The 19862-nt window shown below is 45.5% G+C and overlaps 1 protein-coding gene across 3 annotated transcripts in view; it reads right to left on the bottom strand.

Annotated features, from left to right (window-relative positions):
* TMEM132E (transmembrane protein 132E) overlaps positions 1 to 19862 on the bottom strand; it is a 1031163-nt gene that overhangs the window by 592883 nt on the left and 418418 nt on the right. The window contains exon 2 of one of the 3 annotated variants that reach the window (XM_085649650.1): positions 18069 to 18119. The exons of the other annotated variants lie outside the window; for them this stretch is intronic. Within the exon in view, the coding sequence (XP_085505776.1) occupies positions 18069 to 18117 (49 nt within the window). The 5' untranslated portion in view covers positions 18118 to 18119. The remainder of the gene's footprint in view (positions 1 to 18068; positions 18120 to 19862) is intronic. 3 annotated transcript variants of the gene reach the window in all.

The following is a 19862-nucleotide window of genomic DNA, read 5'->3' as shown; positions in this document are numbered from 1 at the left end:
GATAGATAGATAGATAGATAGATAGATAGATAGATAGATAGATAGATACTCACACACACACAGAGTAGTATGCTATATACTATGGTAACAAACCCAAATGTGCCCATTTACTTGAAAAGTCTCTCTAAATCCAATAACGTGGTTAAAGCAACTTCTCTCTCTCTCTATATATATATATATATATATATATATATATAGATAGATATAGTTAGATAGATATATACAAATATATATGTGTGCAATCCGCAAAAAATTGTGGAGTGCAATTTTTTTCTGTAATCTGCGATACTACCTGCTTGGCTTGATTGCGATTTTGTCTACATTGCAACTGGTCCTGCACCTGTGAACTTGCACCGTACCCACCAGATGGACGTGGCCAAGTGTCTCCAGGAAAATCTCCATTCTGAGATATATATCTATATATCTATTCACTGAAAAAACCATAGGTTTCACACATGTTATAGTTAGCGGAAATTTTACTGATAAAAAACCAATGAAATTGCCCCGTTATAGTTAGTGCTGGCAACTATAACTCACGCGACCGCAATCCTCTGCTGATGCTAATACTGTATTTAGACACTTATTTGCCCATGTCTTCTTCCATACATTTTTAGCTATACATATATTACAAATATTTTTTTTTATAAAGACACATATGTCATCAGCAGAAGATTGCGGTCGCGTGAGTTATAGTTGCCAGCACTAACTATAACGGGGCAATTTCATTGGTTTTTTATCAGTAAAATTTCCGCTAACTATAACATGTGTGAAACCTATGGTTTTTTCAGTGAATTTGCAAGGTTTTTTAAATGCTAATTCCTAACTATAACGTGTGTGAAACCTATGGTTTTTTCAGTGAATTTGTACGGTTTTTTAAATGCTAAGTTACTTTACGCCATTCGAGGCGTGCGCGCCCACTTAACGCAGTGCGTTCCGTGCACGGTTTTTATCAACTTTAATAAGCCCTGTACATTTGGTGGCCTTCGGCCACCAAAAGCACAGGGGGTGGGGTCAATGTGGATAGTGTTTTTTTTATTTTGATTTTATAATTTCATGTTGCCAAAATATAGTTTTTTTACCGATGTAAGAAGCCCTGTACATTTGGTGGCCTATGGCCACCAAAAGCACAGGGGGTGGGGTAAGTGTGGATAGTGTTTTTTATTTCTATTTTTTACCGTACGCGTACTCGGCGAAATTGCCGAAAAAAAAATAAAACCGTTTTTGCTCTTGGGGGATGTTTGGGGACTCCCTCAACATGACTATGTGGGAGGGAGTTGTCAAAACAGCCCCGTAACATGTTTTTGGGCATCATGTTTGATAAATAACACTCAGTGCGAGAGACAAAATGGCGGACGCCGCTTCCTGGTTTCGGCCGATTCGAATGTTTACTAAGATCTAAGAGCCAATCAGAATCGCGCTCGCGCACGCCACCGTACGCGTACGGTAAGCGTACGGTAAGCGTACCGTAAGCGGGCTCAGATATATATATTGATTTAAAGGCTATTTTCTCAGAATCTACTGAACAGATTTACACCAAACCTACAAAAGGCACTTCCTTGACATAGGGACTACCTCTCTGCCAAATTTCTAGTAATTCTGTTCAGCCGTTCGGGCTGTAGCTCGTTCTAAAGGTCCTATGGAAAAATGCATGGGAAAAACGCGTTTTGGGACCCCCCTTTTATCTCAGCCCCCGCTTGACGAATCCCCCCGAGACTTTCAGGGTAGGAGCGGAGCGTAGCGCCCCACCTATTTTGAGAAATTCGCGAGGATTCATCGACCGGCGCCAAAGTTATTCAAAATAGAATGTTGCGGATTTCCTATGGAAAAGGGGTCCTAACTATAACTACCTACTGGCGACCGCCAGTAGGTAATATATATATCTATTTAACTATAACTACCTACTGGCGACCGCCAGTAGGTAATATGTATATAGATATATATATGTATTTTTTTTATCGGATCCTTTCAAGGTCGATAAAATGATACCAATGAGTTGGGTAACAAAAATAATATGTTAATCGTCGCTAAGAAACCCTTCAGGGTGAATGCGCGTTTTACAAAATCCACGCTGGTAATATGCTGTGCAGAATGATTTTACGGATGTTATCGTATTAATCTAACATAAAACTAACCGGGGAGCACTGTGAAAAGATTTTGGTAATCCTTTCTGGTTGAGCCCTAGTTATCCTTACACAGTCTGTTTGTCGCCTATTACAAAGGCGTTTCTGTGTTGTTTTTTTAACATTGCTCCCCTGGATTCTGGGAACATGTTTCACCAGCCCGGAGGGGTCCCCGACCCAGGCACAGCACAAATAGCAGTGCATAATTAGCGATCCTTGTTAACATAAAAATCTTCAGAAAACGTTCGTCCTCGGCCGCGCTCGCCCCTGACCCCTCCACGCCGTACCTGCCAACTGCGTCAACCCTTGGCTGCTAATTAGCTCTTTAATAAGACGGAGGCACGTCGAGGCCGGGGGCCTTCACGCACACCGCTCATTTGCAATCATACGTGATGAAAGTATTCTGGTTTCCCCTCTGGCGAGGAGCTGTTTATACTTGAAGCATCGCCAGAGATGTGCCTGTGCATTATAAATGCGCGTGCGTTGGCAGCACCTATGCAGAGGCCCGATGCTGCCTCGAGCAGCTCCTCAATGGGGCCACGTCGTGCGCAGAGGGACCGTCGCACCTCATGCTATTGGCTATTTAGAATATCACTCAGCTATTTAGTAAGTGCTTACACTGGAGCCCCTGAGGAAAAATTGTACATCATAACAGTCCATTGAAGCCAGGGCCATTTCTAGGTGCTTTGACGCCCTAGGCGAGAATGGAAAAATGCCACTCCCTCCCTTTTACTACCATCACTCTCTCCCCCTGTCATCCAGGCTAGAAGAATTAATGCATTAGATATTCCCAAACTCATGTTTTTTGCCGCCCTCCCCCTTTTGCCGCCCTAGGCGGCCGCCTAGCCTTGCCTAATGGTAGCAACGGCCCTGATTGAAGCCAAGCTCTGGAACGATCTAACGTTTCATATCTGGAGCATGGACAACTATTTGACTTTCTGAAAAGTGTTAAAGACCCATTTGTTTCCGCACTAAGTTTCCCGCCTTTGATCCATCTGTCTTCTCTGGCCCTTCCTTTCTCTATTCAGGAGGGATACTCGCTGTTTAGGTCCTATTTTGCTTAGCGCCGGGACGCCCCGTTGCTGGGGCAGCTGTGCGCTTTACAAGCTATCTTAACATAGCATACCAATCAATCAGGGGCTTGTAAAGCGCGCTACTCACCCGTGAGGGTCTCAAGTCGCTGGGGGCACACTTTCTCTTCACATACACAACTTTATCGTCTACATGCATTCAAGGCAGAATGTAATCCTTTTTGCTACTTTTTTTCAATTTTTGGGAGAGTCAGCGAGGCAGACTTTGCAGGTGTCTCCATCCTTTTCCGTTACAAGAGCTACTTATGAAATAAAATAATGATCCCCGGCTACTAATATCGTTAGTGTTGTCATAGTGATCATATCAGACAAGATCATGTTAGTTAGGGGCCGCCCCACGCAAAATGATTCCCAGTGCTCAGGCACGGTAGGAAGCAGTAATAAAAAAAAAAAGGCTTTAGCAATCTGCAATGCCCTTATGTGGGTAATACAGAAGGGCTTTCAATGCCCATGGCACCAAGGTACTAATAGCGGTAATAAACCTCCCCAAACCAGGTGATAAATCATCAATTATCAACTGTAAAAAAAAAATGGAAATTCAACAATCAGCTTATCTGTTCTGAAAAGGCACACATTTTTGTTTCGAATGCACATTTTTCAGTTTTGGTATACATACATTAATTCAGTCAAGTACAAAGCTTCCCGTTTGATAGCCTCGAGTGGAGGCAGAAGAGCTACGTCTAGGTAGCTGGAGATCGACTGGTAACACACGAGCTACTCCTTGGAGAAGCCTGCTTTTGTGTGATGAACAGCTCACGTTTACAAGGATTGGAGCATTGAGATCAGACCTACTCGCTGTGCTGCACATCTGTTTACAAGGGTTGGCAAAAGATGGTTAGTCCTTTTGGGTTTACCAATTCGTGTTTTTAAAGCTAATAACTCAGAGAACAGCAAAAAGGAGCCTCATGTCTGGCCTTGTGTCCAAGCTGCACTTCTGGCCTCCTGTCCATGCTGCACTTCTGGCTTCCTGTCCATGCTGCCCTTCTGGCCTTCCGTCCATGCTGAACTTCTGGCTTCCTGTCCATGCTGCACTTCTGGCCTCCTGTCCATGCTGCACTTCTGGCCTCCTGTCCATGCTGCCCTTCTGGCCTTCCTGTCCATGCTGCACTTCTGGCTTCCTGTCCATGCTGCACTTCTGGCTTTTTGGCCATGCTGCACTTCTGGTCTCCCGGCCATGCTGCACTTCTGGCTTTGTGACCATGCTGCACTTCTGGTCTCCTATCCATGCTGCACTTCTGGCTCACTGTCCATGCTGCACTTCTGGCCTCCTGTCCATTCTGCACTTTCTGGCCTCCTATCCATGCTGCACTTCTGGCCTCCTGACCATGCTGCACTTCTGGCCTCCTGTCCATGCTGCACTTCTGGCCTCCTGTCCATGCTGCACTTTCTGGCATACTATCCATGCTGCACTTCTGGCCTCCTGACCATGCTGCACTTCTGGCTTCCTGTCCATGCTGCCCTTCTGGCCTTCCGTCCATGCTGAACTTCTGGCTTCCTGTCCATGCTGCACTTCTGGCCTCCTGTCCATGCTGCACTTCTGGCTTCCTGTACATGCTGCCCTTCTGGCCTTCCTGTCCATGCTGCACTTCTGGCTTCCTGTCCATGCTGCACTTCTGGCCTTTTGGCCATGCTGCACTTCTGGTCTCCCGGCCATGCTGTACTTCTGGCTTTGTGACCATGCTGCACTTCTGGTCTCCTATCCATGCTGCACTTCTGGCTCACTGTCCATGCTGCACTTCTGGCCTCCTGTCCATTCTGCACTTTCTGGCCTCCTATCCATGCTGCACTTCTGGCCTCCTGACCATGCTGCACTTCTGGCCTCCTGTCCATGCTGCACTTCTGGCCTCCTGTCCATGCTGCACTTTCTGGCATACTATCCATGCTGCACTTCTGGCCTCCTGACCATGCTGCACTTCTGGCCTCCTGTCCATGCTGCACTTCTGGCCTCCTGTCCATTCCGCACTTTCTGGCCTCCTATCCATGCTGCACTTCTAGCCTCCTGACCATGCTGCACTTCTGGCCTCCTGACCATGCTGCACTTCTGGCCTCCTGTCCATGCTGCACTTCTGGCCTCCTGTCCATGCTGCACTTCTGGCCTCCTGTCCATGCTGCACTTCTGGCCTCCTGTCTATTCTGCACTTTCTGGCCTCCTGTCCATGCTGCACTGCTGGCCTTCTGTCCATGCTGCACTTCTGGCCTCCTGTCCGTGCTGCACTACTGGCCTCCTATCCATGCTGCACTTCTGGACTTCTGTCCGTGCTAAACTTCTGGTTGCCCCATTGTCATCCTGGGAGAAATGTTCACCCTCACAGGGCTAGCAGCCAAATGTAAGTAATCCGTCTGAAAAAAAACACACAGCAAAGCCCTGCAAGGTGGTGTAGGCCGTCATGCAATTCATGTCATCCTTCACTGACCTTCCTTCAAGATGGCGCCCTCCCCAAACCAGCAGCCATAGTTCTTGGCTCTCCAAGAGGAAGTGGAAGCTGATGGTTTCTTTCCTTAGGGGCACACACGACACCCACGTTTCCAGGGGCACACCATATGTCTGCTAAATTGCACTCGAAATGCTGACATCGTGCGACAGAGGTCAAATGGGGTTTAAAGTAAGTTGACTGGTTCAGTAGAGTACTGTCTCTAGGGAGCTGGAGGTAGGAGCCATGTTTACAACCGGACCAAGAGAAGGCCAGAGTGTCCATCTTGGATTGGCAAATAAGCATAAGGTTTCTTGAGACTCCCACTGGAGGGAGGTGTGAGGCTTTTTGTGCGCCAAGAGGAGACTCGTTTCACAGAGCGCGCTCGAGAAGCCTCAGAAATGGTAAACAGATAAATAAAGGGGAGTTCGCGGTACCACTGTGGCCCACGCCGCACAGCTGCGCGCGCGCTCCTCGTGCTCCTTCATGCGGCGTGGAGTCTGGCGAGGCGCCACAGGATTAGGCGACAGAGGAAAACACTCATTACGGGATTCTTCGGTCGTGTACAATTAATGCAGCCTCCGTCTCTCTCTCTCCCTCCCTCCTCGCTTGGCTCTGTTTACTGACAATACGGACCCACAACGTCACACACAAAGACGCGTCCAAACCCACGGGCTCGAGCCGTAAAATGATGCTAATTATGCGGTGACTATTGGACAGCGAGGTTGGGGGGTCCGCTGGGCGCCTTGTATCTGCGTGTACAGGTTGTATAACACACCCGGACGGTGATAGGCCCGAGGGACAGCGCCCCCTTCAACGTGAGCCAAGCAGGAGCGCCCCCTTGTGATACTGAGGCAGGGAGCGTGGAACGCTAAGTCCCTAAGAGAGTAAGAGGAGAACTCAGACCTTACCTACTGGGGGAGCGAGGTGGGCGTGTCCACAAACATGCACGCCGGGGTGGAGGGAAGGAAAGTGTTACATGTGGAAGTGTGAAGAGGGAATGTGAGAAATACACTTACGGGTGAGAGGGAAGTATGTACAAGACTGGCCTCGGAGATGGATGGATGACATCAGACGCACACTGCGAGTGACACGCAGGTGACACGGAGTCTTGTGGTGATGAGAAATGTGGAACCCGCACCAAGAGTGTGCAAGCCAAAGCTCCCACTTACAATAACACGACCTCACGAGTGTGGGTGGGAATGCGGACGCCTGGAAGACGTGACGCACGTGTCACGCACGTGTCACACTCGTGCCACCCCCAGCACCGAGGGATGCCATGTTAGGGTTATTTGACCAGCGTGGCCTCATAGTGGAAGTGGCCCCACGTGCCCGAGTTTTCCATCTCATGTCGGACTCCACGTCACCTGGTGACGGTGGTTTGGTGATCGAGTTCCCGCCCGTCTTTACACTGAGGGGCAAATCTTGTGCAATGAGTTGTGGCTGTGGGGTGTGATTTTGGTGCAGAATACCTAGGGACCGGCGGTTTAACCATTTATTTATGTATATCTTAGCTTGGTACACAAGCTTTGCCAGGTGATTAGAAAGTGTAAACATAGTGCTGTTGACTCTGTGTCATACAAGGCAATATCACAACAATGGACTATGACGTGTTCTTACTGGATGTATATTGCATGCAGGGCTTTAAGTGGGCCGGGTCTCACCGGTGCTGTGCAGTTTTTTGAAAGGGGACCTCGAAACGGGTCTCTATGAGGATCTGTTTTGTGTCCTGGTACAGGCGGTCCGTTTTTTTCCCTAACTGCAGTGACAGTGGAAGTTTTTCAATATTATGTACAAGCCATACATCTTTTGCAACTAACAACCATTGACAAAGCCAATAGTCCTGACTTGTTGTAGGTGTATTGTTACTTGTTGTATCGTATATCTGGATGCAATGACAGAAACAGCAAAATACAAGTTGGGCAGCACACTATGCTAAGAACAGATTTTTAGTTTACATGTTTTTAAGCCACGCCCTCAATTACATTGGCCACGCCCCTTTGAGAGACCCCCCCCCCCCCCAGTTTTTTCATCCCACCAGGGGTATAGGAAGGGGGGTGCGGTGAGTGTGGGCTGCCCAGGGTGTCATCACTAAGAGGTGTGAGAAAATGGCAAAAATATGTGTTTTAAACACATATTTTTGCCATTTTGTCACCCCCCTCAGTGATGAGACCAAAACACTTATTTTTACCATTTTGTCAAGCCGGGGGAGGGCAAGATTTTTTTTGCACCGGGGACCACCTGACCTTGCTACGCCACTGCATCCCACTTAAAGTTCTGATTGTACGTGTGTGAAGTGTCTAATACCTTCATGGGTTAATTATGCCGATATCTCCATAGCAATTAGCACTCCTGGTGTTTCCAGGTTCTGTGGTGAATGCATGTGTCTGGTCTACTGTGTTCTGTTGAGTGTTGTATGTGGCGCATCTTGGTGTCAAGCGCTGTTCAATGCCCAGTGAAGGCATCTCTGAGCTGTGGTGAATGTATGATGTGTTCTACCTGATGCAGCCTGATAGATGTTTGTGTGTGGCATGACTGGGTGGCATGAGCTCTTGGGGGCCCTATGGCAGCCAACAATAGTGCATACTTTATCTGCATTGCATGAGCCTAATACACCCTCCCTACTGTCTTGTGTTAGAGCTTTGTGTGTGACATATCTTGATGACGATTATTGGTGGAGTAGTTGCAGTAGTCAGGCAGAAAGCATATCACATATAAGCTGTGCTTCATGCAGGTGGTATGGTCTGACTCATGGGTTGTGATGTGTATTTGTGTGACGCGCACCTTGGTGGTCCTGAGAAGCCCATGATGACACACCAGTGGGCGTTTCTGAGCAAGGTCACACGTACGTGACAGGAGAGATAGCCAATACAATTCATTTTCTAGGAGCCAATGACACAAACAAAATGTATGGCCTCCATACAGCATGTCAGTTCAACCATGTTTTCAGGAAAATACCAGTGAGTGTCACAGTTTTTAAGGAAAATGGATGACATGCCACGATAAGAGAAGAGACAAACCGGAGGTCAGGCGCCAGTGAATCCCACAGGGAGGGTAAACATGAACTCAATTGAAACCAGCGAAAGGCCTTCTCTGTATTAAGTAAGACTGTGACAGTAGTCACAATATCTAAAAAAGCAATGTGTAGCACCCAGATAATACAAATTAAGTAAATCAATCACCTTCTTAAAAAAATAGACCTACGTTTTATCTCATAAATTTTTGAAGCTGAGCAGGTAACCCCTCTTCTCATGTTTGGCTTTGTGAATGGTTCTTTTCTGGGTTCCTTCATGTCGAATTCTTTGCTTAGATGAGTAAGAGTCTGGGCTGCAGCAAAGTGGAAGTCTCGACTTCAGGGTGCATTGCACTTGGGAGGTCTGGAATGGCATGGCAGGTATGGAATGCACATGAGAGGTATGGAATGCACATGGGAAGTATGGAATGCACATGGGAGGTATGGAATGCACATGGGAGGTATGGAAAGCACATGGGAAGTATGGAATGCACATGGGAGGTATGGAATGCACATGGGAGGTATGGAGTGCGCATGGGAGGTATGGAATGCACATGGGAAGTATGGAATGCGCATGGGAGGTATGGAATGCACATGAGAGGTATGGAATGCACATGGAAAGTATGGAATGCACATGGAAAGTATGGAATGCACATGGGAAGTATGGAATGCGCATGGGAGGTATGGAATGCGCATGGGAGGTATGGAATGCACATGAGAGGTATGGAATGCACATGGGAAGTATGGAATGCACATGGGAGGTATGGAATGCGCATAGGAGGTATGGAATGCGGATGGGAGGTATGGAATGCACATGCGAAGTATGGAATGCGCATGGGAGGTATTGAATGCACATGAGAGGTATGGAATGCACATGAGAGGTATGGAATGCATATTGGAAGTATGGAATGCACATGGGAAGTATGGAATGCACATGGGAAGTATGGAATGCACATGGGAGGTATGGAATGCACATGAGAGGTATGGAATGCACATGGAAAGTATGGAATGCGCATGGGAGGTATGGAATGCGCATGGGAGGTATGGAACGCAGATGGGAGGTATGCAAAGCGCAAGGGTGGTATGCAAGTGTCTTTCTTCTGGAATGACGCCCTCATACAAGGCTGACGTTGATGTTTCTGTTTTCCATGGTGGAACTGATTGACATGTTTTTGTGAAGCCAAAGCTTAATTTTTAGGTAGGTATTTGTCGTGGCGTTTTCCGTGACAGTTTTGTGAAGACACCTTTCAGTTTTTACTGACAGTTTTATAGAAATAAAGTCAAAAATATCTATAGTTATTTACCAAAGTGGAAAAACCGGAGATCAGGTTAAAGCTCGTGTACAATGACTGAATGGAATGTGCCAGAAATATATCAGAAGTACTCTTGCATTTTTCTTGGTTCTGCAGGAATTGAAATCCTATTTACTATTTCATTCCAATTTCTCACACCAACATTCTAAGGAGTTGTAACTATCACTTCTTGTCTGAGATCACACCCCTTAATAATACCCGGCAAAAAGAACTTGAGGTTCTCTGGCTATCCGTGAATATTTGTTGATCTTTTCTAAGAGATGGCTGTCCCAGAGTTCCCTAGAGTAAAGTGATGTGACGAGACTAGATATATGCAAGAACATTGTGCGACAATCCTCGCGTTCCACTCCAGTTGATTGGCGAGGGCGTCCAGGACAGGCAAAGCTCTGCCGCCAATTGGGATCCTTTCCTGAAATGGATACTGTATGCTCTACGAGCACGCCAATGCGCGCGAACTCAGGCGCCAACGTCGTCCCCCATTATCCCACCTGCAAATGATTAATGACGGAGCCTCTGCTGGAAGCCGCTGAGATCGACTGTGGAGCTAATGTTCTAACACTATGCTCTCCAGTTGATGACTTGTCCGCATACAAAGAGGACGCGGGATGTTATCCAATCAATGCCGAACAAAGTCATTTTCAGGGAACACATTGGGTCTGCCAGGAGACCCGCATGCAATCATTTGCAAACATGACCCCATATGCATTGAAGACACCTCAGGGGTCGACAAGTCTATTTTGCTTCCGCCACAACACAACCTTGATCTTGTTCATGAAATGTGCCGCTTGATTGGATCGGCGGCGCGATGCGTCCCTCAGTGCTGTCAGGGAATGTCATCATTGGAGGCCCAGTAATGGCAGCAGTGATATAGGGAGGTGACCTGCATTATTACTTCCCGTCGGTGCCAGATCTAGAAAGGTTCCACCCTGTAGAGTCCGCATCGGAAGAATTGTGCTATGTGGTGGAGCCTGCATTAACAGGACGGTATCCACTGATACCGCACCAACAGCATCTGCACTGAAAGAATTATGGCATGTAGCAGCACCAACATTACCCTACATTGCCCCTACAGTGTGTGCAGCGACCCTATTGTCCGGAGGCATCATCCACAGTGTCTGCATTTTAAATGGGTAGCTACTGAAACCACGCTGCCATGTCATCATGAAAATATCTCAAATCCCTAATGACTCGCCAGAAGCGTTAGAACTGGAAGTACGGCAACAACCTACTACTGCTCTGCAGTGTCAGCCTTTTAAGCATCCTCTAACACCTCTAAGACTGGACTAACCCTGAAAGGGCAGCACCTCCCAGGGCATTATGCTACAGTGTCCACAAGATGGACACCACGTCCCATGTGTGATGCCACGGGAGGAACTCTGGAAGGACAGCGCCTCCTCTACAACTTAGCCACGACGTCAAGACTGGAAGTGTGTAAACACGGCTACTACTGCGCCACAATGTCAACGCTGAAAGGACATCCCCTCCCTTGTTACTGAGGTGCAGTGTCTACACTTGGAGTAGGGCACCTCCCTTACCACTGCTCTGCAGAGCCGTCGCTAGAAGGATGGCACCTCCCCATGTATGATCGCATGGGGTTAGCATACAGCCCCCTCACCGGGTACTGTGCTGCAGCGTCCTGGGAAGTATGGAAGCTCCTACCCTGAAACAGTGTACACGTCGGGAGCACAGCACCTCCCCTGTTATTGAATACTGGGAGTAGGGTTCCTCACCCGGTACTGCCCTGCAGCATCATCTTAGGGAGTATGCAACCTACCTAATGGTTTTGTCCACCATCAGCTTGAAGATGAGGGTTCCTCACCGCCCATCCATGCACGCGATTGCATCTGAATTTACACTCCCTTGTGTGCCCCCGCAAGGATACCCCACATGTACCAGCTGCATAAGTGTCACTATGCATTTCAGAGGCAAACAACACCAACCCCTCGAGCGGTGCTGTACACAAGTATAATCTTACATTAATCCTGATTATTGGGCTCTGTATATCCACACTTAATTTATGTTTTGCTTGAACTTAAGGTGACCGCCTAATGTCGGATAGTTGGAGACTTGGCTGAAAATGTCTAGTGGGGCCTGTGAAACTCACTGTGTGCCACGTTCCCTGCACTAGCACTGTTCTACGTGCTACTTAAGCATCTGTATGGATAGCATAGTGAGCTGGTGCCTTGGGTACCTTTTGTACACAAGGGCGGTACCAGCCACACGATTCTCATGTAGACAGCTGTCAATACCTTATATAAGAAGTCTGAATGGTAGGCACAATAAAAAATACACATTTTGCAAACCCTTATAGGAAATCCCTGTGCTTCTGAGCTGGAAATAAGTTACTTGAATGCCATTAAACGCACAGCTGGGAGATTCAAATTTGTTTTCAATTCATAACTTAGAAGCAGGAATTTTACTAAGAACCAGTGCCCGAGAAGACATTGAATAAATTGCCTTAGAGGCAAAGAAATGGGCGTGCATATGTTATAAGTGAATGTTGACGGATTTGCAATATTTTATATTGCTGTCCTATCCACCAAGTTAGCTTTGTTGACATCTCATTAGAATTTAATACCCTGGGCCTCTCTACGATGCGTACAAATACGTCCACAAATCTGTCCCTCAGGTAGTTCCAATCCTGCCAAAAAGACAGGTAGGACATGATTTATCCATCCTCTCGCATCGAGGCAGGGAGAGAGAGGCTCCTTTGTCACCAGAGGCCAAGAGACAGACTCCTCTGGCACCAGAGGCGATGAGAAAGGTTTCTGTGGCACCAGAGGCGAGGAGAGAAGCTTCTGTGGCAACAGAGCCAGGGGGCAAACTTCCTTAGCACCATAGACTGCTTCTTATCTAAGATCTGCTGCATCACCTGCCGTGCGCCCACTGGCATCAAATGTTATCTCACCAAGAAGCTCCATCATCGGTGGCACCCAGGACACCCAAAGCAAACCTCTGTACTAAATGGACCCTCCTGAAGCACCAAGGTACTGCAACCGTAGCCTACTCTTTTCATACTGTGCCCTAGACATTGAAGGACAATCTCCGCTCCTACTCTTTTCATACTGTGCCCTAGACATTGAAGGGCAATCTCCGCTCCTACTCTTTTCATACTGTGCCCTTGACATTGAAGGGCAATCTCCGCTCCCTACTCTTTTCATACCGTGCCCTGGACATTGAAAGACAATCTCCGCTCCTACTCTTTTCATACTGTGCCCTAGACATTGAAGGACAATCTCCGCTCCTACTCTTTTCATACTGTGCCCTAGACATTGAAGGACAATCTCCGCTCCTACTCTTTTCATACTGTGCCCTAGACATTGAAGGACAATCTCCGCTCCCTACTCTTTTCATACTGTGCCCTAGACATTGAAGGGCAATCTCCGCTCCCTACTCTTTTCATACTGTGCCCTAGACATTGAAGGGCAATCTCCGCTCCCTACTCTTTTCATACCGTGCCCTAGACATTGAAAGACAATCTCCGCTCCTACTCTTTTCATACTGTGCCCTAGACATTGAAGGACAATCTCCGCTCCTACTCTTTTCATACTGTGCCCTAGACATTGAAGGACAATCTCCGCTCCTACTCTTTTCATACTGTGCCCTGGACATTGAAGGGCAATCTCCACTCCCTACTCTTTTCATACTGTGCCCTAGACATTGAAGGGCAATCTCCGCTCCCTACTCTTTTCATACTGTGCCCTAGACATTGAAGGACAATCTCCGCTCCTACTCTTTTCATACTGTGCCCTAGACATTGAAGGGCAATCTCCGCTCCCTACTCTTTTCATACCGTGCCCTAGACATTGAAGGGAAATCTCCGCTCTGCCCCCACCAACCACCCTGCTTAAAATGTGTCTCATCATTCCTCTTCAATCGCCATCTTCTCAAAAGCTCGCTTGAGATGATCCTCTCCCATCCCAGTGTGGCCGATGTTCTAAAGGTGGCACACTATATGTGCAGCATTCCATGCCAAAGGCCTTTACCACCTTGCTTATTTGTTGTTGGTAAGACATATTTCTACCTTTGACCTTCTCTCGCATATGTGTACAGCGCTGTGTTACCTATACTGTTTGCTTTACTCTTTATGGATTCTCTTGGGGACTGATTCACACAAATATTTCTGAGTACAGAAAGTAATACGCAGATGTTTTTGTGAATCGGGGCCCGAAACGTCCAACTTCCTATCACTAAAGGTGCAAAGAGGGCATAATACGTTCTGTTTGTACTAATAGTACAAGAATATACCATGAATATTCCTATTTTATTCTCATTTGAGATGTTTTGGGGCCAATGCACAAAAACATGTGAGTGTACACAAAGGAGTGCAGCAAGAGTAGTGGTTTGTGTACACCAAAATGCCAATGTGGACGGGACACAATGGATAAAAGGAAGGACTGACACTCCATTCCTCAGGGTAGAACTGCGGGTAAACTGACTGAGCTGAGACAAAATCGAGAGCAATATCGCTCAAACTGCTTTATTCAAACTGGAATGGTTTATCACAAAATGATTCATGCAATTAGCTACATGGCAACAGTTGCACACTGCTCGTATTGCAAATCGCCTGTTTGTTTTTGCTGTCTGCTGATTGGCTGTCAGAACTGTGCAACCGTCTTGTGGTCTCATTGGTCCTTTAAGTGTTTAGGCCTCAATCAGGCAGTACTGCCTGATCACCTTCAAAGGACATCGTACGTTTTGTCCTCAAAAACTTGGGCGAGTTCTTGAAGAGGGAAGGGAAGGATTCGTTCAGAGCAGACTTTAAAGCAGGAACGCTTCTGTAAGTCAGCTCAAGGGAAGCCACAAGAAACAGTAGCGAGGGAATTATGAAAAGAACATTTTAACATCCAAAAGAAAAAAGATTATGAAAAAAAGTTCCAATGTAATGAAAACGTGCACGGATTAAATACGTTTTATATTCTTATTGATCACAATATACTTTTTTTTAAATGTGGAAATCTAAAAAGTCTCCTCTTGTCAGCTGTGTCTCTGCTAAATGTTAATATGATACTGACATCCACTACTACAAAGAGCCTGATGCGGCAGAGAGACGCAATTCTGTGTCTCACAGTGAGACGTTAAAAGTCTACAGACCTAGGTGGATTCAAGGTGTAGGTGGGGTTTAACTGCAGGAGCCTCAAAGTGTTAGTCACACAGGGTTCCCTCCCAGGTCTGCTCTTGCACAAGGCTTTTTTCTCAGCACCCATGCACCAAATGTGGTAGATATACAGGAGTATTACCAACCAGTGCTCGAGGGCATTTAGTTATTTAAAGAGTTTCGTATAGCGCTGGTAGGACCCAAGAGTATCAGAGTACTTTACAACATCGTAAGGCATTAGCAGTCACTTACAATGCAGCATGATTGGAGAGTGGGGAGTCCAATCACTATCAGTCGATAACAATACAGCACATTTGCAATGACGAGTCTCGCATTTACACTGGGACGAATCACAAAACCATTGCTTGGGACCATATAGCCAGCTTTCTTGTGAAGGATGGCCTCTCCCCGCTAACAGACACGGGACGGCTTCTCAGCCCTGAGAGAGCAACAGAATCAATGAGTGAAGTAGACTGAACAATTACCCCCTGCAGAAGGTGAGTATAAATGACACTCTGACAGAACAGAGCTGACCCAAATGATCCTCTGTGTATTTAAATAGATATATATGTATATATATTGATGTATGCAGTATATACTGATTTTATTTGCTAATCTTCCCCTTCTAGGGTTTGCCGGAGCTGGTAGCAAACAACAAAGGTAATCTGTGACATTTCAAGTAACAAAATACCTATCTGTAGGCTTTAATACAGATAAATAACAAACCACCCTTAAATTCTTTCTGACTTTAAAATATGATTTTCACAATCAATATGTCAGCATACTGCCGTTAGCATATTTTTTATCATAAAAAATCATGCCTATAACTTTTATTTTTGGCTTGTTCCCATAATCAACTCAGAGCTAGTGAGTTGGTCATAAGCCTTCACCAAGGCATCCATGAGGTATCCCATAATAAAACAAGAAATATGTACACAATTAGGTTGTCAAAAATATCAAATGGATATCAACAGAGCCTAATAAGGGTTACCATAGTGCAAATTGTCTATCCCAATAGTTTGTTTGGGTGGATCACCAACAACAAAACCATTGTCTACTACGGCAATCTGTGAAATTCCATGTAACAGAATACCTCCCTACAGGTTTTAGCTCAGTGTAATAACAATCCATCCTTAAAAGCCTACTGCCTTTAACATGTCCTTCACAAGAAGTAGGAAGGCCTACGGGCTTTGTTATAATGTTTCATAATACACAGATCAAACCTATGAAATCTGATGTGACGTTTCCCAGTGAACAGATGAAGCCTTTACTATGAGCTACACATCTTACCCAACACTTGTCTATTCAAGAGTACTAAACATGTAATCATCATGTGCAGTTAAAATTATAAATGTATAGAACAATGCAGCTTGCAAAACAATATACAATCCCTCTCACCAAGGCCTAACAAGAATCAACACAGTGAGGAGCCTCAGGGTTTGTCAGAGCGGATGGCCAACGCCAAAACCATTGCCTTCTACGGTAACGGATTTAACAAATGCTTTTCACAATTAATAAGCTATACCAACTGCACTTGTCATAGTGTTGCATAATAAGCAAACACGATTTGTGGCATCAAACAGAACATTTTCCAGTGCAGCAATCAGGCTTCTAGCTTGTAACCATAACCAACTCAGGCCTACAGTTTTGAGCATAAGCATTTCCACAAGTCAACCATCGGACACACAGTCATACAATTAGAAAGGAATACAAAATGACGGCTGGCAATGCAAAGTACTAGTTCTCCTAAGAGGCCCCAACACGGATCCCCACAGAGCAAACCTGTATCCACAGCTTGTCACCCGGGCTAACTAACAACAAAACCATTGCCTACAGAGGTAATCTATTCCATATAGCAAAACACATATCTTTAGGCTTAAATAAAGAGCAATAACAATTAACACGTAAATGCCTATTGACTTCAACATATGCTTTTCACAATAAAGAAGACGAGAAATGAAAAAAAAGAGAAAGCAGTAATAAAAAATAACCTACCAGACTGATATCAAGTAGCAGGAAGTGTATAACGGTGGATGGAAGAGGAATGAGATGGAATCAAGACTGTTCAGACTGTTCATTCAGCACCCCCCATATTCGTAGCACCGACCGCGGTGTTCTGAGAAAACTTTGGGCTCTGGCACTTATTGTTTTACAAATTAAGCACTGCCCTTGGATCAAAGTGGGAGGCCCTGAGAAGACAGCATCTCAGAAAATACGTACAAGGAGGGTCTTTCTGGCTTTAGTGAAACAGGCCTTCAAAGGAAATAAGGATGAAATTCAGGTAATTTGTCTGGATAATGTACCTGTCTCAGAAGGCTACTGGTCAGGGACACAATGAATCCGTTTTGCCTTTACTTGGATTCGCCTATATCCCAAAATAACACCGTCAACACTATGGTCACTCCTACGGACACCAAGACGCTGGACACAGGCACGGTTACTATTTCTACTGAATGTTTTCTTATCTTGCTCACAATAGGACCACCTCTAAGGGTAACTCGCGGACGAGACCACGGCATTCCATGCGTGGCAGGTTTTTGTGTGTGCTTTCATGGTGAGAAAAGTAGTGCACTCGGCCCAACCTCCCCCATGGTCTCCACAAGGATGTATATTAGCATCATCTATAAAACATACCTTGTTAATAACATAGTAATAAGCTCACTGCAGTGTATTCAAATGATACCTTTAAAAAACGCTGACACCAATCGATAAATATTGTCGAATTTTTATAACTCCAAATAGCCGGCAGAGTCGGAGGGAAAAGGTTTGTCTCCTTCCGCATCCACCAATCTCCCTTCAATACTCACCCCCTCAGCCTTCAAGAACCAATCTGACATTCTCTATGACATCAGACGAAATCCCATAGTTACCAACATCAGTGAAGCAACATCACATACTGTACAATGCTTACATAAAACATATACATGAACATGCCACAGTGTACAATACTTACATAATACATATATACCGTATCCTATACAATACCCTCCCCTCTTTTTTTAAATGAGAAGAACAAACTTACCCAAGGGAGGAAGGGCAAGTGCAAGGAGAACAGGAAAACAAGAAAACATACCTAGAGAGAAAAAGAAAATAAACAAAAATAAATTAAACAGTCGCAGAATCCACAAAGAAATAAGAAGATAACTAGGAGTAAAAACAGTACACAAAGTTACATATGTACAGCAGAACTTTCCAAGTTCTTCGAAAGTTTATTTCTCCTGCCAGATTAGGCCGACTGTGTCAGGACTCGCAATCTTTTTACTATCTGGAGTCACTTTGAGTCAACATCAGCTTGCTGATTAGCAATAGGACCTTCTGCCACCTGGAGAGCCTCAGAAGTACCTGTGGCACCCACAAGAATGATCAGATACAAGTCTATTATGGGAAGTTTTTATATAGCGCGAACTAGACCCGATAAATCGGGTATCAGAGCGCTTTACATAGCACTAGTTTCTTTACACAAGGACACATTCATTTTTTTCTTAGGCACGGGGAGATTAAGTGATTTGCCCAGAATCACAGGATGTTGAGCGTCGTAGCCGAGACTCGAACCCGGTTCCCCAGCTTCGACATCAACCGCTCTAGCCGCATGGCTACATCCTCTCCCCTAATTTAATCCAGTCTCACAGGCTCCAGTTTCCACCTGAACTTCAGCATCCTCCACAAGCCACCACAATGGGTTCCCACAATTGGGTGCCCCCATCTCATTTTCCCAATCACACCTTCTGGCAATGACACTCATATGTCAAACTCCTGTTGTCTAGATTCACTGCATTTTTCATAACTTTCCCCACTTTCTCAGGTTCACTCAACCTACTCTCACCTTTTGGTACCTTCCACCCACGCTTCACCCGTACTCATAGTTGAATGGAGACTCATATTGATGACCTCATGTCATGTGTTATAATACATTTTGCATTTCTACTGTGAAGATTTTTAACTTGGACCTGGTAAAATCCTGCTCCTTTTCATCCAACTGGGATTGTTTTTAGAATATAGAACCCGTCCTCTCATGATTCTTAAAGGGCTCCCACTCGTGGACTCAGACGTGTATGCCCATGACATTTTTTCTAGTTCAGGCATGCAGTTCTTCTTCACTCCCCTAGCTAGTTAGGTGCCACTTTTGACAATATGGTTTATTCTCTACATGGCACCGTTTCCCCTTGGATGATAAAGAGAGGTGAATCCGTGAGCGATTTCTAACCCTCAAGAATTCAATCATGTCACTAGATTTGAACTACATATAATTATCTGTCAAAATGGATGCTGGGAAAAATTTGCATATGAAAATCCCACCCAAGTGTTCACACTGTCAACGATTTATTTCCCTATCTATTTAGACAATCCGCCAACCAAACCCATAATATACTTATGCAAACTGTCCTTCCACACAATCGACCCCATAAAACTGAGAGTTACTTCCTCCCTTGCTATGGTTGGGTCCTGTGTAGGACTCAATGGAGGCCTCTTTGTTACCTGCAACTTACGTGCAATTTCACATTCCATACAACTTCTCAGTCTTCAAATCAATCCTTGCCCACCAGTATAACGCCTTAATTGTTCTTTTTGTTTTTTTAATTTCCAAGTGGCCTTCTTAACATAAACCAATAATTCTGCTTCTCGTCGAGGGAATTACCCTATTTACCCTCAATAAAAATGACCCAACTTCACTCACTTGTCCTCTAATTCCGGTTTGAAAGAATTTTGAGATCTGCGTACCCTGTTTCAACAATCACCCGTACATCTCTTGACAGCTTTCAACGTGTCATTCGCCTCTTCTGCCTTACACCATTTCCATTCCATGCTGGCTTGCTTA

This window comes from Triturus cristatus, chromosome 3_2 (genome assembly GCF_964204655.1).
Source record: "Triturus cristatus chromosome 3_2, aTriCri1.1, whole genome shotgun sequence".
Lineage (NCBI taxonomy): Eukaryota > Metazoa > Chordata > Amphibia > Caudata > Salamandridae > Triturus > Triturus cristatus.
The sequence above is the reverse complement of the archived record's forward strand: the minus strand, read 5'-3'. Positions and strand labels throughout refer to the sequence as shown.